The sequence below is a fragment of the Furipterus horrens genome, unplaced genomic scaffold, assembly GCF_987537825.1.
Source record: "Furipterus horrens unplaced genomic scaffold, mFurHor1.1.pri manual_scaffold_6, whole genome shotgun sequence".
Classification (NCBI taxonomy): Eukaryota; Metazoa; Chordata; class Mammalia; order Chiroptera; family Furipteridae; genus Furipterus; species Furipterus horrens.
In genome coordinates, this window is record NW_028327176.1 from 49,721,079 (window position 1) to 49,748,238 (window position 27,160).

Here is a 27,160-nt window from a genome sequence, read left to right on the forward strand (position 1 = left end):
TACATAGGATATAAGTATATATTATAAGGAAGCAGGGCTGACAGTATCAGACAAAAGATGGGCAATGGGACTAAGAATTAAAGCCAAGGAATCCAAAGATCCAGGAAAACGAAGCCTTGTATAAAAGAAACAGTAAAACAGAATTTTTATTACACCCCAAAGTTATAATCTTCTAGTACACACACAGAGAATAATAATGGCATAAATAAAGAGCAAAGAAATGTAATAATACTGAAGTATGTTGCTCATGTGAGAATGGGATAGTTAGTTCCCTTTGGGGACACTGACTAGTTTGGACAACAAGTACCTCAATATCCTTCTTGGGGAAATACAGGTTCTTATAATTTTCAAGATACCTCTGAAGTCAAATCTTTCAGGAGTGTTTAAAAAGAAATACTTGAATATTTCCAGGGTCTATTCCAAAGCTTGTACATTGAACACTGAAGGGGGGGGGGAGGGAGCATATTTCAATATCTCCATGAACAAGTCTACTCTTTTCAACAGTGTCCCAAATGATTTTCTTTAAAATTTTTTTAATTGATTTGAGAGAGAGAGAGAGAGAGAGAGAGAGAGAGAGAGAGAGAGAGAGAGAGATTTGTTGTGCCACTTATTTATGCATTCATTAGTTGCTTCTTGCATGTGCCCTGACCAGTGATCAAACCCGCAACTGTGGTGTATTGGGCCACGACCTGTCCCAAAGATTCTTGCTGACACAACTTGGAAGAGTTAGGATGCCTCAAGATGAAAGGCCTAGGAGTGCCAAAGGCTTTTTCCAGGACACCAGAGAACTCACTAAGTCTTAAAAGTCTACAAATTCAAACATTTCTTTTATGCCAATCTCTAACAAATTGATAAAGCAAACCCCTGCATATCAGATGAAAATCAGATTATAGGTCGCAAGTTGGTATTAGAGGACATAAATGGGTACTTTTATTCCCATTTTTCAACTAAAATATATCTTTCGTTGTCCCATGAAAATGTCAAATGGAAAAACTTACAAAACTGCTCTCTTCTTTGGATGGTTGTTGTAAAGCAGACTGCCAGGGCAAGGAGTTGTCACAAATCTCTAGATCATCAATCAAATTTCCTAAACATGCTAGCTCAATGCACTCACCAGTCAAGTCACCTTGGTCACATATCTGGGAAATAGCAAGAAGAAAAATAAAAACAAATAACAATGCCATTTCCTAAAACAATACTGGACAAGACCATGTTTTCCCCAACTATCATTTTATTGTATCTCACCTCTTTTTGTAGTTCAGTAGATCTTTCACTGCATACAACAGCATTTTCATCTAGGCTACAGCGTTCAGTATCACCATCCAGAGTACAGATGTCAGACTCAGACTTTTGCTGCAGGCCCTCTATAAAATAGGAGTCATTGTGCATAATTGTATGTATCATAAAATTGGAGGACTTGGCTCCCATAGGCCAAGGAATTTCACCTAGGCCTGTATCAGCTTTCAGCAATGTCTCCTGGCCAACTGCAATTAATGACGTATCATTGCTCATTGGTGAAGCACCTTGTGAATTTGCATCATGTGCCACCAAGTTTGCTGAAAAGCTGCTTCCTACAGCTGCAGATGGACCTTCAATGACATGACTGGAATTTATATTCTTACCCAAGATATAGTTTGAGGAATCTGCAACTTCTTCAAAGGTTTGCTGCTTTACATCTTGCAAAAACAAGGAATCTGAAGAGGATACTTTCAGTGGGTAAATAATGTCTGAAGATCCTGCCTTCTCTGCAATGGGAAGAAATGGTTCATTGTCTACATCACACTGAAACAGAGGGCTTTGTGTTTTGCAAATAACAACTTGGCTGTGAGATTTTTCACTTAAAGAAGCAGAAGAAAGTGGCCTAATGAACATTTCCTGAAGAGCACTGGGGAGTGATTTTACATTAGTATGCCAGTACAGAGAGCTAGCATCATCATCTTTTTTATGAAACAATGGTTTTAAAGCTGCTGGTTCCAACACCCTGGGAGTAGACTGACAGTGTGGATGACTAAATTTATCAAAGAAAGAGTTTGCATCATTGTAATTTAATAAGAAAAGATGTGAATTTTTTGGTTCACTTTCTTGGCTGTAATTTGTTAAAGATTTATTGATGTCAGTTTGGATTTCATTTACTGTACTCTCTCTCTTCAAAGGCTCTATAGAAGCAATAACTGCCTCAAAGGCTACATTTTTAGTAGCATTAACATTTTTCCCACCAAAAGCACTTGCCTTTTGGTTTCTTTCCTCTTGAAAATACAGTTGTTCTGATGTCTCATCCAAGTTGGATGAAATATACTGAAGAAGATCACCAGAAGTCTCTACCTTAGAGATATCATGCTCCCTGGAGAGTATATGTGTTTCTGAAACTTTTACAGAATTATCAGGAACTACAACATTCTCATTATACTGTATTTCTGAAGATCTGGGACATACCTCTGAAAATACTAAAGTATTGCTATTTTCATTTAGTTCAAAACATTGAAATAATTCTTTCACCACGCCTTCTTCATTTCTTTCATAACCCTCCAAATAAACCATCTTTTGTTTTACCTCATTCTCAGCTGGAACCCTTAAATAAACACTATCAAAATGACTATCAGGCATCAACGGAACACTTTTTCCTCTTCTTTCCAACAAACAATGCAAGAAAGAATATGACATTTTATTATTAAAATGAGTAGCAACTTCATTTGGAAAAGAAACAGGATCTTTACTGATTAGACATGTTTCTGGATGGTGTGAAGCTCCCTGTTTGCTCCATGGCATACATGAAAAGGGGGCACTAAAACTGCTACTTCCCTCAGAAATTTTATTTTTATCAATTGTATCAGATGAATCTGAGCAAGAATCATAGTCCTTACAGGTTAAATATTTTTCTGACTGCTGTAAAGCTTCCTGTTTCCAATACTGCACATATAAACAAGAAGCATCAAAACTGTCACTTTCTTTAGGAGTTACATGTTCATCACTTGTATCAGATGAAGTTGAAAGAGAAAGTTGATCTTTATCAGCTAAAGTGCCTTCTGGTTCCTGTGTAACTTCTTGTGTCTTCCATGACATATATGAACAAACAGCATCAGGAACATAGTTATCAGAATCTTTGGGGGTTTTCAGTTCAACTGTATCAGATGAAACAGTCTCTTCTTTGGTTCCTTGTTCAGGATGTAAAAAAGAGCCCTGAGACTCAACAGGTGTACTCTCTATAAGTGTGTGCTGAGGTACACTAAAGCGACTGTTAACTAAGTCTGAAGCTACTTCTGAGGCTGCCTGGAATAAAGCCTCACTAACTTCCGAAGGTCGAGAAAACCATTCTGTGTCTTCAGACTTACCAGGAATTCCCCTGAAAATACAGTTAAAAATAAAAAAGTTATACATTTAAAACATTTTTTTTAAATGCCAACATGAAAACATACAAAACTGATATGTCATTGATATCAAGATTATTTGAAAAGTGTGTTGAAAAACTAAGTTCTAATTTCAAATTTCTTTAAAGTGGTTAATGTCTGAAGAGGGCAAATATTTTATAAACAGAAGTTGAACTACCACCCTGTGACCCTGATATTTTCTCCACACCATTATTGCCAAAAAGAAAAAAAGAGTAATTTCATACTGGCAAAAAAATAATTCTTTAAAAGAAAAATTCAAACTTCACTATTTAAAATGTTTATCACCCACCATAATTTAAAATTTATTTAACCTACATTAGTTCTTTTAGTAGTCATTTATTATGCTCTTGAAAACCAATTACGAAGTGATCTATTCCCTCCCCCAACACAACAGTAATCTAATCACTGGTTGACTGTTGTGTACAAAACACTTTTCATAAAAGTAATTTTAAAGTAATACATAGCAGGATGGCAGACATTTTAACTCAGTAAACCTGTATAGTTTTTAATTTAAGGTGTCTGTTTTTTGTTCTAAAAAAGGAAAACTTACACTCTTGGATAATTCCAGACTTGCCTCCCATTATAACTATTCTAAAGGGTATTGATTTAGAATAACTGTTAATTTATATATATCATTATAAAAATCTTGTTACTTCATATTCACACCTATCAGATAAGGCTCATTCAACATCAGCTGACTAAAACGAGAGTGCCAAACAATTTAGTGACCATGGAATAAATGCTTCACAAAATGAGGTTGTGTGATGAGAAGCAAAAGGAGAGATTTATTAAGAAGAAAAATTCAGTGTGCCTACTAAATTAAAATATGCCTGAAATGCTAGAATATATTAGAAATTATTTCAGTAACCTGGCTCATCTTTACACAAACATATGTTACTATGCCAAACTGATATGCATCATGTCTTACTTAACTCAGGGCCTTTGTTATCGTCAGTGTGTGAGCTGAAACAATCTAAACCGTACCCCAGAGTCTAACCTTAGGCTGAAGTCGTTAATATTAGTAACAACTAAGAACAAGAAAAGAAGTTACATGCAAGTAAAAAAAAAAATCATCCTACCTCAGAGGTGAAAAATCCAGTTCACTTTGGTGAAATAAGGAATCAGGCCCAAACTCTTGGTCTTCTGTCAAACATGTCAGCAAAGGCAAATCAGGAGAAGCAAAGCTGTCTTGTATGACTGCAAGGTTTCAAATATGAAAATGTTGTAAATACTAAAAATTAACTGTTTAGCTTACATAATACATTCAAGAACCTAAACATGCTGCCATCTGGAAGATTCTACCAGCTTTAGTATGGTAACATAACAACAGCAGCAGCACCTACCTGACAAGGTCTAGGAACTAAACCTACAATATTTCACTTAATCCTTATGACAATTTTAAAGGATAGGTATTATTATATCCATTTTATAGGTGAGGAAACATGATTACAATACTTAAGAAACATAAAGTAATTTGTCCACATTCAAACAGCCTAAGTGCCAGAATGAGATCTGAACCTAAACACTAATTTTTAGCAAGTACTCTTAACTGTTATGAGTGTTTCTTTCCATCTTATAGCAAAGTGTGGTCCCTAAGATATTCTCAGGAGGTGCCTAGGGTCAAAATTATATTTAAAATAATGTTAAGATATCACTTGCCTTATTCATTCTCAAACATTCAGAAGGGTATAGTGGAATTTTCCAGAAGTGATATGTATGATATGGAATATAGAAGCAAATATCAGAAAATACTTGTTTTCTATTAAGTCAGACATTAGAGAATTTTTTTAAAGTAGAACAACAATACTCTCCTAAATATTTTGGATTTGAAATATAGCTATTATTCTGAAAAACTATGTAATTTATGTTACATGCAATAAACTTATTTTTAATGAGTTAATCTTTTTAAATCGGTGACTCTTAACTTCTAAGGTGGAAAAATACCAATAACCTACATTAAACAAAAGGTCTTTAGAGTCCTCAGTAACTTTAAAGTGTGCAAAGTAGTCCTGTAACCATGTTTGAGAATTTAGAGAAAAAAGAATTCTTATGAGTTCCTGAATACCAGCTTAAATAATTCTTATTAGAATGCCCTTGAATATATACAAAATAGGTATAAACTCCTTATTCCTTTTAGCATTCATACAACTACAATGCAAAAAATTAAATATTAATAGAAACAAATCTATATAACCAACAGTATCCTATTTAATATTAATTTAGCTGGGTGATATTTTGCTAAAACTAAAGGGTTCTTTCAATATGTATATGTAATAATCACGTTGCTACAGTTTATTTTCTTGATGTCAGAATGCCTATAATAACTGCATACTTTCCCTATCATAACTATCACACTCCGGTTTTAATTTTTGGTCTGTCCGCTTCTCACCTATATTGAAAACTCCATGTGTACTTTATTCACAGCTTTATCTTCAGTGCCTAGCAAAATACCTGCTATACTTAGTATGCATTCAGAAAATTTATTATTTAACTACTGAATTAATTAAAAATGAGAAACCTTTACCACCAAGGACTAATTGTTATGATTCCTCTTTGGCCTTGGCTTTCAGACTTAGTCATAAACCTTCATAACCTTGATTTCATAACTTTCGTAAGTCCTTCACCTCTCTAAGAACCATTAAGGTTTTTTCTAACAAAGTCTCCACACTTCCTCACATTTGGACACTGTTGATAGCTTGGATCACTCTTTTTTGAGATATCCAAACAGTTCTGGCATCCATTTTCATATGACATTTGCCATTGGTGAGACTAATATACCCCACAATGACTGTAGTATTCATGCATAACAAAATAGCAATGAATCAAGTGTTCATCTATAGGATATGAGAAGACAAAGTTATAAAACTTTGTTACAAAAAATTTTAGAAACCAGATGCACCATCTCCTACCAAATGCTGAAATTCTTTTATTAGAGAATTTTGCTTGACATTTTGCTGTGACATAAGCTCACTTTTTTTGTTACATAGCCTTTCCACTAATAAATGGTTCTAGTAGTAAGTTCTTTCTTTAAAAAAAAATTTTTATTTATTTATTTTTATTTTTAGAGAGTGAAAGGGAGGGAGAAAGACAATAAGAGAAGCATCATCCATCAGATGCTTACTGCAAGTGCCCTGACCAGGGACCACACTTGCAACCCAGGCACGTACCTGGACCAGGAATTGAATGGTGGCAACCTTTATTCCAACAAACTGAGCCACACCGGTCAGGGCAAGTTCTTTCTTATACCAAATTTAAAACAGCCTTTATATAAGATATATATTCTCATTTTAACCTCCAGACTAGGCGTTCACAAGTATTTTTATAAAAGGCCGAATAGTAGATACTTAATTAGGCTTTGTTGGTCATTTATGGCTTCTGTCGCATACACTTTTTTGGTTTGTTTTTATAATCCTTGAAAAATGCAAAAACCATTCTTAGCTTCTAAATAAATCAGGTCTTGGCCTGTAGGTTACACACTCCTGCTATAAACCATTACAGTACTCATACATGGCGCTAATATGTTCTGTTTACTGGACTGTCTTCCCAAAATGAGATAGCTTTCATTTATATATCCCTAGCATCAAACACACAATAGGCACTTAGATATTTGTTAAATAAATGAATTAACAAAAATAGGTTGCTTCCTCTTTGGCATGACAGCTCTTTGAATACCCGATTATGGCAATGTCTCCTCTTTCATCTATTACCATAGTCATCTCCTCCCATAAAGGAACACTGATGTTGTCAACATCTTTCTCAAAATGGGAAGCTAAAATTAAAGTTGACTTTATTGATCCATATCACAGAATACACTAGCACTGATATTTGATTAGAATAGTATTAGTTTATATTTGAAAAGAACTTAACTCCTATTCATGCTCCTCTAAAAAACTAACAAGACAACTTCATGGTTTCACCCATTTCTCTGACAAAAGCTGATTCAAAAAATCTGGGGTTGTATTTTTTTCAATTTTTGAAAAAAAATCCGAAGGAAGGAAGTGCAAAGTAATATTTGTCTGAACTATGATTTTGTCATGAAAAAATTTAAATTACTGTATCGGTTTTCACTTGTATATATCCATGATGACCCAAAGTAGTAGCAGTACAATTTATTCTATCTCCTATTTTGATGATTTGAGAGGAACTTAAAGGTAACCCTTTGTAAAGAGCCAATAAATCAGTTACATATACAGAAAAGGAAAGCAGTAAGATCTACCTCCGACAAGTAATTTAACTAACCTCTTTATCTCAATTTTTGGGTCAAAAACTGAGAATAATAACGTAATGCCATAATCAATTCTAAGAATCTAATGAGGTAAGAACGAACATTTGTTTTCTGTTTGTATTTACTGAGTAATCGAAGGATAATATAGTTTACCCCAAGAAAAACTTCCACAAATTCAGGATTGAGGGGAAGTTATCAACTTTCTGCCTTCTATGTGCAATAGAGTAAGATGAAATGAGAGGCAATTGCACACTTAACATAACTACACCAGCTGACCTGTGTGGAAAGCCAAAAATAAGCTATTATCTTCAAGCAGGGTATTATAGAGCTCCTCAACTCAAGAAAGGATTTCAAAAACATGGACAACAGTGTGGTGATTGTAGGTGAGGGAATTCGTCGTCGTCGGCAGCCGTCCATCTCGAGAGACGATGGTGTAGCTTCTTAAGAGTCTATCTGCACCGCCGAGAATGGTTGTGCAGTCCGACTCGGGAGTGACACGGTATCTGTCTCCTCCCGTGTTGAATCGACATCTTGCGATGACGCTGGAGTGTCCTCTCCAGTGAAGCTGAAGCTACAGAGCCTGGGCAGGGTGATATGGAGGGTCTGCTGTTGCCCATGCAGCAGACCCCCCCTCTCTTCGCAGCTGAAGGGTCCAAGGGAAAGACAGAGTCAATACAGCTTGGCTTCAGGTGTGCCGCAGGAGCTGCCGGTGTTGACTACAACGTCAAACCGCCTTAGGGACTCCGGCTCCGGATTTTCTGTCGGGGTTTACTCCCTTAGCCTTTCCCCTGAAGAGGTATGCCGCAAGGCAGCGGAGGTTTTTTGGAGTCAGAGTTTTCCTTCTCTGATGTGCCCTGACTGGAAGATCGAACCAGCGACACTTAGCTCGCAGGCCGACGCTCAATCCACTGAGCCAAACCAGCCAGGGCGAGGGGATTATAAGAGGGATAAATGATAATGGGAAAAAATAATTAAAAATAAATTGTAAAAAAAGAAAGGATTTAAATGAAGGACTCAAAGTTCCCCAAAAGTAAGGATTTTATAAATGTGAGGTATTACTACTAGTTTGTTTTTTTTTTTAAGAGGCATTACCTAGCAATGGAGAACAAAAGAGATCTCTGTTGGGTTCCTTTACTTGATTTTCTGATTGGGTCAATATATCTTCCTCCACAGAGGGGAAGTCTGTCATTTTTGTCCCTTTCTCTCTCACTTTAAACCTTGTCTGGGTTGTATCCGAGGTGTGGGAAGAGTCCATTTCTTGAGGAAGAAAATGCCAAGATTCTGTTCTCTAAAACAATAATTTTGAAAGAAAATATGCTAAGTTATTAACTGATTTAACATACATATTAACATTCATATAACAACATCCACTCAGTTTCCCATTTGATAACATTCTCAAAGTTTATAAAAAGTAAAGCTTTCTGGAAAAAAAATATCCAAACCTAAAGCTACAATATTCTCTACATGTGACCACTTTACTGAACTTCTATTAGCTAAACCAGTTTCTAGGGAACGCTTTGCTCCTCTCAATAACATTATCATATCATCTATGAAAAGTAATACATTTGTCTTTCAAATATTTATACTCTTACATTAGTGGCAGGATGCACAGCAATACTTCTAAAATAACTATGGGAAAGATCAGTTTTTCCTACTTCTATTGCATCACAAAAAGACATCTTACTAAAATACTAATAAAAATTATTAATAAGTAAATAAAAACAATACATAAATTTTTAAACTAATACAAATAACTAGAAAAATGAAATTTAAGCTCAAAATATAAAACATAAGCCCAGGTGTTTAATTTCTAGTTCTTAAAAACATAAGAGCACTCTGTCAAAATGCTACAAAAGATTCTAAACACTTCATCTCAATTTTTGTACTTATCTCTTGAAAAACCAGTAATGAGAAATTCAGGGACTGGCACCAACCCACAGACCATACTAGGTAGCAATGTTAAATTAAAGTTGAATTAAATACTAATGATAACCAGTTTTATAAGGTATTTTTCTTCCAAATTTGGTATGGGTTAATAATTAAAAATATTCTTTCTGTGATGCTATGAAAGTTTTTAAAAAATTTTCGTATTGAATTAATTTGATTAGGAATTAGCACTGAATTTGATTAAACTACATTACAGCTTCCTTTTTCCCAATTAAATCTAATAAAGGATAGCAATAACTTTATACTGCAACATCTTCCCATTTCTTATTTGGCAGTGGTGGATCAGACTTTAAACCATATTTGCTGGCAGTCTTTAACATGTTCTGTCATATGACAGTCATAATATAAGATTCATTAATCAGCATTTTAAAAAATTTTAACTTATTCAAACTAAAAATTAAAAAAAAGAAAAAGAAAACAGTTCACCTATTTTCCCCACCCTGGGATCAACTATTCTCTGTATCTAAGGCTTAGTTTTTTGTTTTAGATTCCACATATAAGCTAGATCATGCAGTATTTGACTTTCCCTGTCCCACTTATTTCACTTAGCATACTGTCCTTAATGTCCATCCATGTTGTCCCTAATGGCAAGATTTCATTCTTTTTATGGCTGAATAACATTCCATTGTATGTATACCCCACATTTTCTTTACTCATTCATCCATCAATGGGCACTTCAGATGTTTCTGGATCTTGGCTATTAGAAATAATGCTGCGGTGAACATGGGGGTGCATAAATTTTTTTTTAGTGTTTTCATTTTCTATGGATAAATATCCAGAAAAGGAATTGCTGCATCATAAGGTAGTTCTATTTTTAATAATTTTGAAGAACCTCCATACTGTTTTCCACAGTAACTATACCAATGTACATTCCCACCAACAGTGCACTGTCCTTTTCTCCACATCCTTACCAACACTTGTTATTTTTCTTTTTCATAGCAGCCATTCTAACAGCTGTGAAATGCTATCTCATTATAGTTTTAATTTGTATTTCCCTGATAATTAATGATATTGAGCATCTTTTCATGTACCTATTGGCCATTTGTATGTCTTCTTTGGAAAAATGTCTTCAGATCTTCTGCCCATTTTTATATGATCATTTGGTTTTTGCTGTTGGGTTGTATAAGTTATTTATGTATTTCAGATACTAACCTGTTATCAAATATATGATTTGCAAATATTCTTTCCAACTCAGCAGGTTGCCTTTTCATTTTGATGGTTTCCGTTGCTGTACAGAACTATTTAGTTTGATGTAGTCCCACTTGTTTACTTTTGCTTTTGGCATCAGATTAAAAAATTCATAGCCAAAGCCTATGTCAAAGAGCTTACTGCCTCTGTTTTCTTCTAGGAGTTTCAGGTATTATGTTGAAGTCTTTAATTCTTTTTGAGTTAATTTTTGTGTATGGTGTAAAATAATGGTCCAGTTTTCCCAACATAATTTATTAAAGAGACTGTCCTTTCCCCATTGCATATTCTTAGCTCCTTTGTTGTAAATTAACTGACCTTATATGCATGGGTTCATTTCTGGGCTTTCTATTCTGTTCCATTAACCTATGAGTCTGTCTTTATGCCAGTACCATACTGGTTTGATTACTGTAACTTGGTGACATACTGGATCGGCCAAGAAGTTCCCTTGGTTTTTTTCCATAAGATGCCTCTAGTAGCACTTTGTTGTCTTTAACTTCATTCGAGACAGATTTGATAAGATTGTATTGTGACAGTGGTCATATCAGCATGCATTAAAAAAAAAAAGCAAAATTGGTGAATTTTTGTGTAGTCATTTTAATATAGAAGATAGAAGAAAATAAGCAACATTCTCAGCACATTATGCTTTATTATTTCGTGAAAGGTAAAAACACACCTGAAATGCAAAAAACAGATTTGTGCAGTGATGGAGAAGGAAGGTGTTGTGACTGATCTAAGGTGTTAAAAGTGGTTTGTGAGGTTTTGTGCTGGAGGTTTCTCACTGGATGATGCTCCACAGGTGGAGAGACCAGTTGAAATTGATAGAAATTAAACTGAGACAATAAATGAGAATAATCAATATTATACCATGTGGGAAATAGGCGACATACTCAAAATGTCCAAATGAATGGTTTTATTGGTGAAAATGAAAAATGTGTCTTTTATTTTACAGGAAAAAAAAAACCCATATGACTTTTTGGCCATCCTAATAGCTTAAAATTAGGGAGGGTGATGCCTCCACTTTGGTTCTTTCTCAAGATTCCTTTTGCTATTCTGGGTCTTTTGTGGTTCCATACAAATTTGGGAATTTTTTGTTCAATTTTGGCGGTGGTAGGGAGCCTTAGGAATTTTGATAGGGAATGCAGTGAATCTGTAGATTGCTTTTGGTAGTATGAACATTTAAAAAATATTAATTCTTCCAATCCATAAACACAGGATATCTTTCCATTTTTTTATGTTTTCTTCAACTTCTTTCACCAGTGTCTTAAATGAGTTTTCAGGGTACAGATCTTTTACCTCCTTGGTTAAATTTATTCCTAGGCTTTGTATTTTTTGACAAAATTATAAATGGAATTCTCTTAATTCTTTTTCTGATAGTACATTATTAGGATATAGAAACACAATTGATTGTGTACTGATTTTATATCCTGCAACTTTACGGAATGCATTTATTAGTTATAATAGTTCTTTCTGGTAGACACTTTAGAGCAGTGGTTCTCAACCTTCCTAATGCTGCGAACCTTTAATACAGTTCCTCAGGTTGTGGTGAATCCTTTGGGGGACAGACAGGCATGGGGAGATGTGGGAAGCAGACAGGCTTGGTTTAAAAGACTCCGACCAACTGACCGACCGCTGTGTGGAGCCACCCCCAGCTGGGTCGACAGGTTGTCTTCCAGGCCTGCTCTGAATCCCACCCTCTGGGGGATTTTAAAGATAGAATAGAAATACAAAGTGGCTTTTAAGGAAAAGGGAATCTGCTCTGTTGACCTTGTGTAAAATACCTGGATGTTTCAAACCTGTATTGATCTGCATTTCCCTTTCACTCCCTACCATTTGGGGAAGTGCTGCATATTTCCCATAAGTACTTCCGCATGTGGAAAGTGGATAAAAACCCTGGCTAATAAAGAAATGGGGGCGATTTTCCACTAGAGAAAACCCCCTCCCTTCCTTCCTCAGATGGAGAGTGTCTGAGTAGTTTCTTCATCCACTCTGAGGGACCCAGAGTCTCTATCAGACTCCCAACCATAACTAAAGCATAGCGATTAATCACAAAAACAGTATGTAATTATATATGTGTTGTCTGATGGTCTTAGGTGACCTCTGTGAAAGGGTCGTTAGACCCCGAAAGGGGTCACGACCCACAGGTTGAGAACCACTGCTTTGGAGTGTCCTATATGTAGTATCATGTGTTCTGCAAATAGTTTTTTTTTTTTTAATATATTTTACTGATTATGCTGTTCCAGTTGTCCTAATTTCTTTTCCCTCTGCACCCCTCCACCCAAGTGGCCCCCCTCTCCCTCCAGCTGTCCCCCCTTAGTCCATGCCCATAGGTTGTACATATAGTTCTCAACATCTTCCTGTCTACTCCACTCCTTCCTACTATGCTTAATTCCTGCATCATCTCCCTCCCTTTCCCCCTTCCCCCTCCCCACTGACCTCCCTGCAATATGTTCCCCATACCTATAATTCTTTTTCCCCTCTCGTTGCCTACTTAGTTTGCCTTTGTTTCGGTTCCCTAGCTTCTGTTGTTGGTTGTTGTGATACAGCTTTCATTTTAATGTTCATAGTTTTGATCCTCCTTCTAAACAAGTCCCTTTAACATCTCATAACAGTGCTTTGGATCTAATGAACTCCTTCAGTTTTACTTGTCCTGGAAACACCTTCTATTATGAATGACAGCTTCGCTGGATAGAGTAATCGTGGCTGTAGGTTTTTGATTTTCATTACTTTGAATATTTCTTGTCAGTCCCTTCTTGCCTGCAGTCTCCTTTGAGAAATCAGCTGATAGTCTAATTGGGACCCCTTTGTACATAATTCTTTCCTTCTCTCTTTATCTTTAATTTTTGACATTTTGATTATAATAATGTGTCTTGGTGTGGTTCTCCCTGGGTCCAGTTTATCTGGAACTCTTTGTGCTTCCTGGACCTGTAAGTCTATTTCCTTCCCCAAGTTAGGGAAGTTCTGCTTCATTATTTTTTCACATAATTTTTCAACTTCTAGTTCTTCTTCTTCACCCTCTGGCAACCCTATAATTCGGATGTTCACTCTCTTATAGTTGTCCCAGAGGTTTCTGAGCGTCTCCTCATATTCCTCACTTTTTGTTTCCTCTTTCTGCACTGGTCGACTGTTTGTTCCTTCCCTATGTTCTGGTTTCTTGATTTGATCCCTGGTTTTCCTTCCCTTACCACTTGTCTCGTATGTGTTTTTGTTCATTTCAGCAAGACTTAGCCTTTATTCCTTCCCTATCTTGTTCATTATCTTTTGTTAATTCTGTAAGCTGCCTTATGACTACAGCTCTGAACTGAGCCTCAGAAAGGTTTTCTATTTGTTCATCGGTTAAATCATGTATTTGCTTTTTTGTTAGCTGCGTGATTGGTATTTCAATCATGATTCCTGCCATCCTGACCATTTTTGTTTATCTTTCCTTATTGGGCGGGGCTGTCCTACGCTATTGGGGGCAGAGCCCTGTGCACTCCGGGCAACCCTTCTCACCACACTGTGGTGCTTTGTGTGGGGGTGGGGGTCCAAGATGGATTCCTGTGATTTGCTCTCTGCTGAGAGACTGGGAGCCTCCTCCTCTGTCCCCACACCCTCTGGGCCTCACAGTCCGAGTCAATGGGGGTCTGCCTTCCCCTGCGTTGGAATCACGAGCTGACGGGTTTAGTCTGCAGCCAGGGTTGGTTCCCAGGCGCTTCTCTCCTCCCCTTAAATATGGGTGTCCGTGCTTACCGGGTCCTGCAACTCATCGCTGCAGCTGCTGCCGCCAGCACAGCTTTAACTCTCTGCCCACGCTTCACCCCTCCTACCTGTCCGGACAAGCACCACTTGTTTATAACTTCATTTGTTGGACTTCCATGTAGCTTTATTTTCTGGAACTTCTGGTTATTTCTGGTTTTGCAGTAGTTGTAGTCCTTCTTAGTTGTGGAGGGAGATGGAGCGTGTCAGTTTAGGCCTCCATCTTGGCCATAAGTCTCCTCAATAGTCAGTTTTACTTCTTCCTGTTTGATCAGGTTGCCTTTTATTTCTCCTGCTTGCCGAATTTTCTGGCTAGGACTTCCAACTATGTTGAAAAATGTGGCAAGAGTGGGATTGGGCATTCCTGATCTTGGAGGAAAAGCTTTCAACTTTCCACCCTTGAGTGTGACGTTAGCTGTGGGCTTGTCATATATTTCAAAGATATGATTTGGGCCTTTATTCTGTTGAGGTACATTTTTTCTATACCCACTTTGTTCAGAGTTTTTATCATAAATAAATGTTGAATATTGTCAAACGCTTTTTTCTACATTTATTGAGATGATCATACGATTTTTACCCTTCATCTTGTTAATGTGGTATATCACGCTGACTAATCTGTAAATGCTGAAACATACTTGCATTCCTGGAATAAATGCCACTTGATCATGTTGTCTGATCCTTTGATGTATTGTTTATATCCAGTTTGCTAATATTTTGTTGAGAATTTTTGCATCTTTGTTGAGGATTTTTGCATCTCTGTTCATCAGAGATATTGCGTATAATTTTCTCTTCTTGTAGCATCCTTGTCTGGTTTTGGTATCGGGGTACTGCTGGAAGAGTTCCCTCTTCTTTTTTGGGGGAAGAATTTGAGAAGAATTAGTATTAAGAAGGTTTGATAGAATTCACCAGTGAAGCCATCTGTTCCCAGACTTTTGTTCATTGGAAGGTTTTTGATTAGTAATTCAATCTCTTTACTAGTCTGTTCAGATTTTCTATTTCATCTTGATTCAGTCTTGGTAGATAGTATGTTTCCAGAAAAATATTTGTTTCTTCTAGGTTATCACAATTTGTTAGCATATAATTGTTAGTAGCAGCTTCTTACGATTCTTTGTATTTCTGTGCTATCAGTCACAACATATATTTCATTTCTTTTTTTCAATTAAATCTGGTAAAGTAAAGCAATAAATTTCTATATATTGCGACATCTTCACATTTCTTACTTGGTCTTCACATTTCTTACTTGGTAGTGCTGGATCAGACTCTTAATCACATTTTCTAACACAATCTTTAAAATTTTTAGATATATAGTCATAATAAGCTTATAACTATTCAGTATTTTAGAATGCCTTCTTTGTTTTATAACTTTGTTCCATATGTATTTTATACAAGGAAATTCAATTTTCCTTAAAAATATGAAGTATTTCACCGGTGAAATACTTGATAGCTAGTACTATTATAACTTTCTCCATTTCCTCCCTAGTAGTACTAGTCTACCTTTGTAAGCTTTAATAGGTTCATATTAAGCCTATCTCATTTTTTTTTTCCCCTCTTGACTGGATTCACTAGAAATATATCCATTTTTTTCTATCTTCAATTTAACAATTTTATTATATTTTCTAACTTAGTTATTTCTTCTCCTCTTTACCATGTTTTTCCCGCTTGTAGTTTTTCTTTTTATAAAGTATCTGGTTAAATAATGAATTCGTTTGATTTTACATTTATTTATTTAAATAAAAAGATGGCATTATATTGATGGTAACCTACATACTTGATATATATTTTCATAATTTTGTAGTCTATTACTGAAGTCTTCTTCCTTGACTAACACAAATGTTTTTTAAGAGAATATAGATTTTTTCATTCCCAAATGACCCAGAATCCATAAAAATATGTATTAGAATTAGAAAATGTTTTACAAACATTTTTAAACAAGATTTGTCTTTGAAGAGCTATTTTCAGTATTTAAAATGCACTAAACAAATGCTTTTTCAGTAACTTTTTACAAAATATATAAATAACTATCCACTACCTCATATCAGTTATACAAACATATACCGAGAAAAGAATGGAGAAAAATACTCTAAAATATTAACACTACTCATGGATTGTGGGATTCTGAAATAGTAAATCTTTGACTTTCCAAAATATCTCAATCCTTTCTATTCTGGATAAAATAATCAAATCTATAGTGTCAAAATGCTATTAGAAACATGTTTTTTAAAATTTTAATACTTGAAAATAAAAGAAATAGAGAATCGTTAATTTTAGTTTTTTCCTTCGGGGAGCACTCATTCTACAGGGAATAGTAGGCCAATAAAAGGTTTTAAAGCAAGAGAGTTCCAGTCATTTTTTTACTCTCCCTACAATTTAACTCTTAGCCCCTTTGACCAGGGTCTGAGCCTGGTCCCAGTTTATTATTCACTACTAATAAGAGATGCATCTATTTGTTCTTCTGCCTATCCTTTGTAGTCCACACACCACTTTCTCTACTCCAGGTCCTTAACTGTAATAATTCTTTAACCTCATGACAACAATTACCCTATCACAGTTACACTTTTAATAATACCTTTCATGTATTTCCTTCTTTACCACACTGAGAGTTCATAGTCATCCTTATAATCACTACCTTGCAAACATTTTTAACTTTCTTGCCCTTTTCACCCACTATTCTAGTTGAATCTTCTCCTTCTCTGAACCCAAGCCACAGTGCATTGCTGAAGAAAGGACATACCCAGACAGGTTTCCCTTTAAATCTGATGACGTTAAACCACAAAGGCATGTAGCACTGCCTGAAAAATCCTAATGTATTTTCCTGGGAGTTCCTTACTAAAACACGACTTATTTCTTCTCAGAATTACTATACTCTCCTTCCTCATTTTCTTTTCAAAAAAAACTATTTATTTTAGAGAGAGAGAGAGAGAGAAACATAAATTGTGGTTCCACTTATTTGTGCATTCATTGGTTGATTCTTCTGTGTGCCCTATCTGGGGATGGAACCCATAACCCTGGTGTATCAGGATGATGCTCTAACCAACTGAACTACTTGGCCATGGCCCCTCTTCCCTCAAATTCAACTGATGACTTCATTTCCTACTGCAATAAGTAAATAGCAGAAAATGAAACAACCTTATCTTCCTACCACCAAATCTACAAACCCATTATGTATCCAGATTTTCATCTTGTGGCTTTAAAAAAAAAAATCTACCCATCAAAGGCATTCTCATCTCACTCCAATTTTTTTTGGTGATTTCCTTCCCATATGTGATTCTCCCACTTTGACCCTCTACGAATCGTTCCTCTCCCCAGGCAAACATACTTGCCTAATTTTCCATCAAAAAATAATTTTTAAAATCTCTATTCAATATCCCTTTTCTTTCTGCATAGTTTGTTGCTATGTTTCTACCACAGTGATTCCTTGTATAATACCTTTTAAATCAATATAAAAAAAGCTCTCAAATCTCTAAATACTTTGACAATATGTGACAGAGAGAGCATATAAGCACTTAAATAAATACAAATTCTGAGGGAGAATTATAGACTTGAGATATAAGTTTAAGGTTTTTCAGTATAAAGCTGTCAATCTAAATGAGAACCATAAAATTCCAATATTTCAAGCAGAAGTCAAAAACTTACATGGGGGACTTCTGGCCAAGATGGAGGCCTGGACAGACGCGCTGCGTCTCCCTTCACAGCTAGGAGGGAGTGCAACTACCTCAAAACTGGAGACAACCAGAAGTTCCAGAAAATCGAGCTGCATGGAAGTCCAACAAACAAAGATATAAAGAAGAGGTACTCATCCAGACAGGTAGGAGGGGCGGAGCTGGGGCAGAGAGAATGTGGTGTGGTGGCTGCGGCAGCAGCTGGCAGGCAAGAGGAGAGCTCAGTCACATATTTTAGAAGGTGAGGAGGGAGGCATGGAGAGCATTCCCAGCTCCTAACCAGGCTACGCACCTCACAGTCTCAGCACCAGGGAAAGTCAAGCCTCATTGCTTCTGACTGTGCAAAACCAGTGAGGGTTGGGGTGGAGGAAGAAACTGCTGGTCTCTCAGTGGAGTCCACTTGTTTAAAGGGCCCCCACGGTCCTGGAACGTCCGGAGGCCCACCTACTCTGGGAACGGTGGCCAGGGCAACAGCTGGAGGGGCGCCAGTCCCATACAGAAGAGGGAGAAGTGCCTGGAAAAGGGGTGAGTACTGAGCAAGCAGCACTGTTCCCTCTCTGACCTCTCCCCCACATACAGTGCCACAATGTGGTGAAAATGGTTGCTCTCTACTGAAGAAATCCTAAGGCTCTGCCCCTTATAACGTCACAGGAGCAACAGCTCTACCTAAGACACAGAGGCAAACAAACACAGGAGCCCGTCAAAATGAGGAGACAGAGAAGTATAGCCCAAAAGGGGGAATGGATCAAGATTCCAGGGGGAGAACTAAGCAACGATGAGATAGACAACGTAACAAATGAGGATATAGACAACCTAACAGCTACAGAGTTCAAAACCCTGGTGATAAAGATGCTCACAGGCTTGACAGATATGCTTGAGTACAGCAAACGCAAAAGGGAAGAAGTGAAGGCTATGCTAAATGAAACAAAGGAAAATCCACAGAAAACCAATGGTGAAGGGAAAGAAACCGGGGTTCAATTTAATGATTTGGAACATAAGGAAGAAAAAAACAGTCAACCAGTACAGAATAAGGAAGCAAGAATTGAAGAAAATGAGGAGAGGCTTAGGAACCTCTGGGACAACTTTAAATGTGCCACATCTAAATCATAGGAATGCCAGAAGAAGAAAAGAAAGGTCAAGAAATTGAAAGCTTATGTGAAAAAATAATGAAGGAAAACTTCCCTGATTTGACGAAGGAAATAGATATATAAGTCCAGGAAGCACAGAGTGTCCCAAACAAGCTAGACCCAAAGAGGACCACACCAAGACACGTCATCATTAAAATGCCAAAGGTGAAAGATAAAGAGAGAATCTTAAAAGCAGCAAGAGAAAAGCAGAGTTACCTACAAAGGGGTGCTTATAAGACTATCAGCTGACTTCTGAAAAGAAACTTTGCAGGCAAGAAGGGACTGGAAAGAAGTAGTCAATGTGATGAAAAGCAAGGACCTACAACCAAGATTACTCTATCCAGCAAAGCTATCATTTACAATGGAAGGGCAAATGAAGTGCTTCCCAGACAAGGTAAAGCTAAAAGAGTTCATATCACCAAGCCATTATTGTATGAAATGTTAAAAGGACTTATTTAAGAAAAAAAAGATCAAAACTATAAACACTAAAATGACAACAAACTTACAACTATCAACAACTGAATCTAAAAAGTAAAAACAAAATCCACCTAAGCAAACCAGAATAGGAACAGAATCACAGGTATTGGGATCATTTGGAGGGTTATCAGCTGGATGGGGGAAGGGGGAAAAAGGGTAATGGTGTTGGGATTAAGAAGCATAAATGGTTGGTACAAAATAGACAGGGGGAAGTTAAGAATAATATAGGAAAGGGTGAAGCCAAAGAACTTATATGCATGACCCATGGACATGAACTAAGGGGGGTGGGGTTGCTGGGGGAAGGGGGATACTGGGCAGAGGGGAGCAAAGCGGATAAATTTGGGACTACTGTAACAACAAAATCAATAAAATATACTTTAAAAAAACCTCACATGTGTACTGGGGCAGAGGTAAATAGAAATGAGTTAGAGAGTGATGGGACTCTCTATGCACTGCATGCATACTTTAAAGTATTCTATCTCAAAACATTTAAAACACTGTGCTAAAAAAATTATTTCTGCTATTATACTTGGGCCATATTGAGGTCTGCAGCTTGTAACCTTTGATTTCAAGGTTTAAAGGGAAAGTTAAAACAGAAAAGAACACTGAAGGAGAATAAATAGCCTGAGTAGAAAAAAAACCAGGAGAAGCCAAGAAATTATTTTTAAGAAGTTATGCAATGGTTAACAGTGTCAAACGCTATTTATTGCATGCAACTAAGATGAAGACAGAAAAGTGTTCACTGTATTCAGCTACATAAATGTTGTTGGTAACAATTTATAGATTCAATGCAATCCCCATTAAAATACCAATGACATTTAAAAAAAACAAAAAAAAATAAACGTTGTTGGTAACATCTGTTTTTAGAGTTTGATCATATCACAAAGTATCAATAGTCAAGTAGAAGAACACGTAGATCCTAGCCAGCGACAGGGCATATACAATTGACTCTTTAACAACGCCAGGGGTCAGGGGCACCTACCCCTCTGTGCAGTCGAAAATCTTCTATGACTTTTGACATCCCCAAAATTTAATTGCCCTCACTATCCACAGGGGACTGGTTCCAGAACCCCTGTGGATACCAAAATTCACAAATGGTCAAGTCCCTATATAAAATGGTATAGATCAATGCATACAAGCCCTCCTCATCCATGGACTCCCAACCATGCATCAAAAACATTACAGGTATTTACAAAAAATTCTGTGTATAAGTGGACTCACACAGCCCAAACCTGTGTTGTTCAAGAGTAATCTGTATATTAAAAAGGAAAAAATTAGTTATACAGAAATACATATAAAGTCCTAAAGAATGTACAAAAAAGCTGGTACTAGAATTAGTAAATGAAATTAGCAAGGTCATAGGATACCAGATCAACATAAAAAGTCAATTATATTTGCATATGCTTGTCATGAACAACAGGAAACTGAAATTTTTTAAAATACCTGTAAGTCTACCAAAATGTATGTTAAGTCTGGTACACTGAAGACAACAAAACACTGAAGAACTTAAAGACCTAAATAAAACTCAAAGAACTGCTGTGTTTGTGGATTACAGAACTCAATTCTAAGATGTTAATTCTCTGCCAATTAACATATAAACTCAAGGCGATGTTAACCAAAATTCCAGCAGACTCAACTGAAATAATATCAAGCATCTTCTCGGATCACAATAGCTTGAAACTAGAAACCAACCTAAAAGAAAAAACTCAAAACATTCAAATTTATGGAGACTGATTAACAGGCTATTAAATAATGAATGGGTTAACAATGACATCAAAAAAGAAACCAGAAAGTTTCTGGAAACAAATGAAAATGAATACAAAACAGCCCAAAATCTATGGGACACAGTGAAGGCAGTCATGAGAGGAAAATTCATAGAATACAGGCCCACCTGAAAAAGATAGAAAATATCTCATACAAACAACCTAACCCTACCTCTACAATAACTAGAGGAACAACAACAAACAAAGTTCAGAATGAATTGAGGGAAGGAAATAATCAATATCAAAGAATTAAATGGCACAGAGACTAAAAGAACAATTCAAAGGATCAATGAACTCAGGAGCTGGTTCTTGAAAAGATAAAACAAAACTGACAAGCCTTTAGCCAGACATCAAGAAAAAAAAGAGAGGGCCCAAATAAATAAAATCAGAAATAAAATAGGAGAAATTACAACCAATATGAGAGAAATACAAAGGATAGTAAGAAATTACTACAAACAACTGTATGCCAAGAAATTTGACAACCTGGGGAAAATAGACAAATTTCTAGAAATACATAATCTTCCAAAACTGCAGCAAGAAGAAGCAGAAAGCCTGAATAGACCGATAACAACTAGTGAAACTGAAGCAGTAATCAAAACACTCCCAGCACACAAAAGCCCTGCACTGGACAGCTTCACAGGAGAATTTTACCAAACATTTGGGGAAGAGCTAACTCCTGTCTTTTCAACCTATTACAAAAAATTAAAAGAGGGAAGATTCCCAAATTCTTTTTATGAGGCTAGTATAATCCTAATTCCAAAACCAGGTCAAGACACAACAAAAAAAGAAAACTACAGGCCAATATCACTGATGAACATAGATGCTAAAATCCTCAACACAATATTGGCAAACAGGATCCAGCAACACATTAAAAAGATCATATACCATGATCAAGTAGGAGTCACACAAGGGATGCAAGAATGGTATAATATTCGCAAATCAATAAATATAATACACCACCTAAACAAAATGAAAGACAAAAATCACATGATCATATCCATAGATGCAGAAAAGGCATCTGATAAAGTACAACACCCATTTATGATGAAAACACTCAGCAAAATGGGAATAGAGGGAGCATACCTCAATATAATTAAGGCTATATACAAGAAACATGAAACCACCATCATATTCAATGGACAAAAACTGAAAGCATTCCCCCTGAGATCAGGAACAAGACAAGGATGTCCACTCTCTCCACTCCTATTCAACATAGTGTTTAAAGTTCTAGCCACAGCAATTAGACAAGAAATAAAAAGCATCCAAGTTGGAAAAGAGAAAGTAAAACTGTCATTATTTGCAGATGACATGACAGTGTACATAGAAAACCCTATAGACGCCACTAAAAAACTACTCGATATACTAAGCAAATCTGGCAAAATAGCAGGGTACAAAGTCAATATACAGAAATCGAAGGCAATTCTGCACACCAAGAATAAAATATCAGAGGTAGAAACTAAAAAAAAAAAAAAAGTCCCATTTACTATAGCAACAGGAAAAAAAATAATAATAAAGTACCTAGGACTAAACTAAAGAGATAAAATACTTGTACTCAGAAAACTACATAACACTGAAGAAAGAAATTAAGAAAAATACAAATAAATGGAAGCAAATACCAAGTTCATGATGGGAAGAATCACCATCATTAAAATGTCCATACTACCCAAAGCAATTTACAGACTCAACACAATCCCTATTAAAATACCAATGACATATTTCACAGACCTGGAACAAATACTTCAAAAATTTATATGGAATCAAAAAAGACCCCGAATATCCAAAGCAATCTTGAAACAGAAGAACACAGCAGGAGGAATCACAATACCAGACATAAAACAATACTACAAAGCTACTGATATCAAAACAGTCTGGTACTGGCATAAGAACAGCATAGAGAGCCCAGAAATAAACCCAGGTCTATATGGTCAACTAATATTTGACAAAGAGGGAAGGAGCATAAAATGGAGTGAGAAGAGCCTCTTTAACAAATGGTGCTGGGAGAACTGGATAGGGACCTGCAAAAAAATGAAACTAGACCACCAACTTACACCATACACCAGAATAAACTCAAGATGGATCAAAGACTTAAATGTTAGCTGTGGCACCATAAATGTCCTAGAGGAAAACATAGGCAGAAAACTTTCAGATATCACACATAGCAATATTTTCACCAATACATCTCCTAAGGCAAGGGAAATAAAGGAAAAAAATAAACAAATGGGACTACATCAAACCAAAGAGTTTTTTGCTCAGCAAAAGAAAACATCAGTAAGATGAAAAGGAAACCAACCATATGGGAAAACATTTGCCAATGATACCTCAGACAAGGGATTAATCTCTAAAATATATAAAGAACTTATACATCTCAACACCAAGAAGACAGATAGCCCAATTAAAAAATGGGCAAAGTACCTGAACAAACACTTCTCCAAGGAGGATACACAAAGGGTCCGTAGACACATGAAAAGAATGCTCAACATCACTAGCCATCAGAGAGATGCAAATAAAAACCACAATGAGATACTACTTTACACCTGTCAGAATGACCATCATCAACAAATCAACAAACAAGTGCTGGCAAGGATTTGGAGAAACGGGGACCTTAGTGCACTGTTGGTGGGAATGCAGACTGGTGCAGCCACTCTGGAAAACAGTATGGAATTACCTCCAAAAACTAAAAATGGAACTGCCTTTTGAACCAGCCAGTCCACTGCTAGGATTATACACGAAGAATCCTGAAATCCAATTCAAAAGAACTTGTGCGCCCCTATATTCATAGCAGCACTGTTTACAATAGCCAAGTGCTGGAAACAGCCTAAGTGCCCATCTGTGGATGAGTGGATCAAAAAACTGTGGTACATTTACACAATGGAGTACTATGCAGCAGAAAGAAAGAAGAAACTCCTGCCATTTGCGACAACATGGATGGAACTAGAGAGAATTATGCTTAGCGAAATAAGCCAGGCAATGAAAGAAAAATACCATATGATATCACCTGATATAGGAGACTAATGAACAACACAAGCAAATGAACAAAACTGAACAAGAAACAGAATGACAGTTATCATGGGGGAGGGGGGAGGAAGAGAAGGGGAATAAGTAGGGGAAGGGTCTAGTCAAAGAACACATATAAATGACACACAGACATGGACAACAGGGTCGGGACTGACTGTGGGAGAAGGGGTGGGCTGGGTCAGGAGGAGCAATGGGAGAAAAATGGGACAATTGTAATCGAAAAACAATACAAATAAATTAATTAATTAAAAAAAAAACCTCAACAAATGGAACTGGTCAAAAAAATGGGGAAGAGATTTTAGATACTTCCCTAAAGAAGAAACATGGATGGCAAATAAACACAAAAGATGGTGTACAATATTACTAGTCATTAGGAAAATGCATATTAAAACCACAAATAGCCCCGGCCGGGTGGCTCAGTTGGCTGGAAAATCATCTGTACACCAAAAGGTTGTGGGTTCGATTCCTAGTCAGGGGCATGTGCCTTGTTTTGGGTTTTATCTCTGGTTGGGACATGTACAGGAGGCAACCAGTGGATGTTTCTCCCTCACATCAATGTTTCTTTCTTCCTCTCTCTCCCCACTCACTTCCTCTCTCTCTAAAATCAATATACATATCCTCAGGTGAGGATTAAAAAAAAAAAAAAAACACATAAATGACTCATGGACATGGACAACTGCGAGGGATATGATTGTGGGAGAAGGGGTGGGCTGGGTGGGGGGGAGCAATGGGGAAAAAAATGGGACAACTGTAATTGAAAAACCAAAAAATTAAAATAAAATTAAAAAAAAAAAACCACAATGAGACACTATAATACACCGTTTAGAATAGCTAAATTGTAAAAAACTGACAATACCAAGAGCTATCATACACCGTGGAGTATGAAAAACAGTAGAGTCACTCTGGAAAACAGTTTGGCACTTTTTTATAATGTTACCAGATAATCAACTTTAAATATTTAACCATTATGAGTAAAGCTTTTTTTTCCCCTCCAAAAAATAATATATGCGCTTTTTTCCTATCTGCTCATAATTTTACCATTTCTTCTAAGTTTATGACAATGTTCTAAATCAATGATTCTCAAAGTGTGGTCTGAAGCTTCCTGTGGGTCACTGACACCCTTTCAGGGAATCTATGTGAGCTTTCCCTTTCTAACTACATCTCTATGTAAGGCCAGATTTTCTTTACATATTTCAACTGAAACAATATATCCCAAAGGACTAAATGCAAAAGTAGATATGAGAATCTAGTTATGATGGTTAATTTTATGTGTCAACTTGACTAGACCACAGGGTGCCCAGATAGTTGACTAAACATTTTAGTGGGTGTGTCTGTCAGGGTGTGTCTGGATGAGATTGACATTGTATGGATCCACAGACTGAGTAAAGCAGATTGCCATTGCCAATGTGGGCAGGCCTCATCCAATCCATTAAAGGTCTGAACAGAACAAAAATCTGAGAAAGACTATTAGTTCTTTCTGTCCAATGGTCTTTGAGCTAAGACATTGGTCTTCCCCTGCCTTTGGACTTGGGCTCGGAATGAAATTTAAACCATCAGCTTCCCTAGCTCTTGGGACTTTAGACTCAGAATGTAAGTATACTATCAGGTCTCCTGACAGATATTGAGAATGCTCAGCCTCATAATCATGAGCCCATATATATAGTTTTAAAGAATCAACACGGCTTCACATGTTTTGTCATATATATATGGTATATATATATGTCTCCCACTGGTTCTATTTTTCTAATAGACCAATTTTCTTCTATTAAGCATAACGTTAAAGAGATATGCAAGCCCTGGCTGGTGTGGCTCAGTGGATTGAGTATGAGCCTGCGAACCAAAGGGTCGCTGGCTGGATTCTCAGTCAGGACACATGCCTGGGTTGCAGACCAGGTCCCCAATTGGGGCACATGTAAGGCAATCAAACATTGATATTTCTCTCCCTTTCTTTCTCCCTTCCTTCCCTTCTTTCTAAAAACAAATAAATGAAATATTTTTAAAAAATAAAAGATATACAAAAACGTAAAACAATGCTACCCTTCCAAATAATTTTGTTTTATTTTGGAAAAGTCACTTTTCATTTTAAAAATAATTATTTATGTTAATATATAATGAATTTGGATTTTTAAATAAACATTTTTTAAATTTATAATTTCTGGTAAGCTAAATATCGATATAGATAACCCATATAAGCAAAGGTGTTTAAAATAACTTTTGAAGAATGTAAAGGAGCACTGAGGAAAAAAAAAGTGAACTCATATTCTATAATTAGGATTGCCAAAGATCTATTAGAGAAATGGACTATTAAAGTAATTTACCTTTTTCCATTATTACCACTATATAAGAGTTTTTCATCTGCTTACCAAAAGAAAGGTAGTTTGCCAGTTACATAAGACATACCTGATCATCCCCAGAACCCCACTGAGCTGTTTCTTCCAAAGAGACCACATTAAAATCAGAAATAGGTGTTCTATTCTTGTCTTGATATGACTGTTGCCATCCATGACTAGTCAATGGAACAACCTGAAAATCAAAGACAGATTTAAATATAGTAACAAAACCTAACACTTAGACTATATTTATCAATTTATAAAACACTTTCATATGTAATGACATTTCAACATTGCAACTTATCTCCACT

General features: G+C 36.4%; 1 protein-coding gene across 1 annotated transcript in view; it reads right to left on the minus strand.

The window, feature by feature from the left end:
- ALMS1 (ALMS1 centrosome and basal body associated protein) overlaps window positions 1–27,160 on the minus strand; it is a 199,904-nt gene that overhangs the window by 147,693 nt on the left and 25,051 nt on the right. The window contains exons 2-9 of the mRNA XM_090281447.1: window positions 26,920–27,042; window positions 8,704–8,899; window positions 4,466–4,583; window positions 2,970–3,340; window positions 1,623–1,772; window positions 1,246–1,364; window positions 995–1,139; window positions 333–337 (exon numbers count right to left, since the gene is read on the minus strand). Of these exons, the coding sequence (XP_090137573.1) occupies window positions 333–337; window positions 995–1,139; window positions 1,246–1,364; window positions 1,623–1,772; window positions 2,970–3,340; window positions 4,466–4,583; window positions 8,704–8,899; window positions 26,920–27,042 (1,227 nt within the window). The remainder of the gene's footprint in view (window positions 1–332; window positions 338–994; window positions 1,140–1,245; window positions 1,365–1,622; window positions 1,773–2,969; window positions 3,341–4,465; window positions 4,584–8,703; window positions 8,900–26,919; window positions 27,043–27,160) is intronic.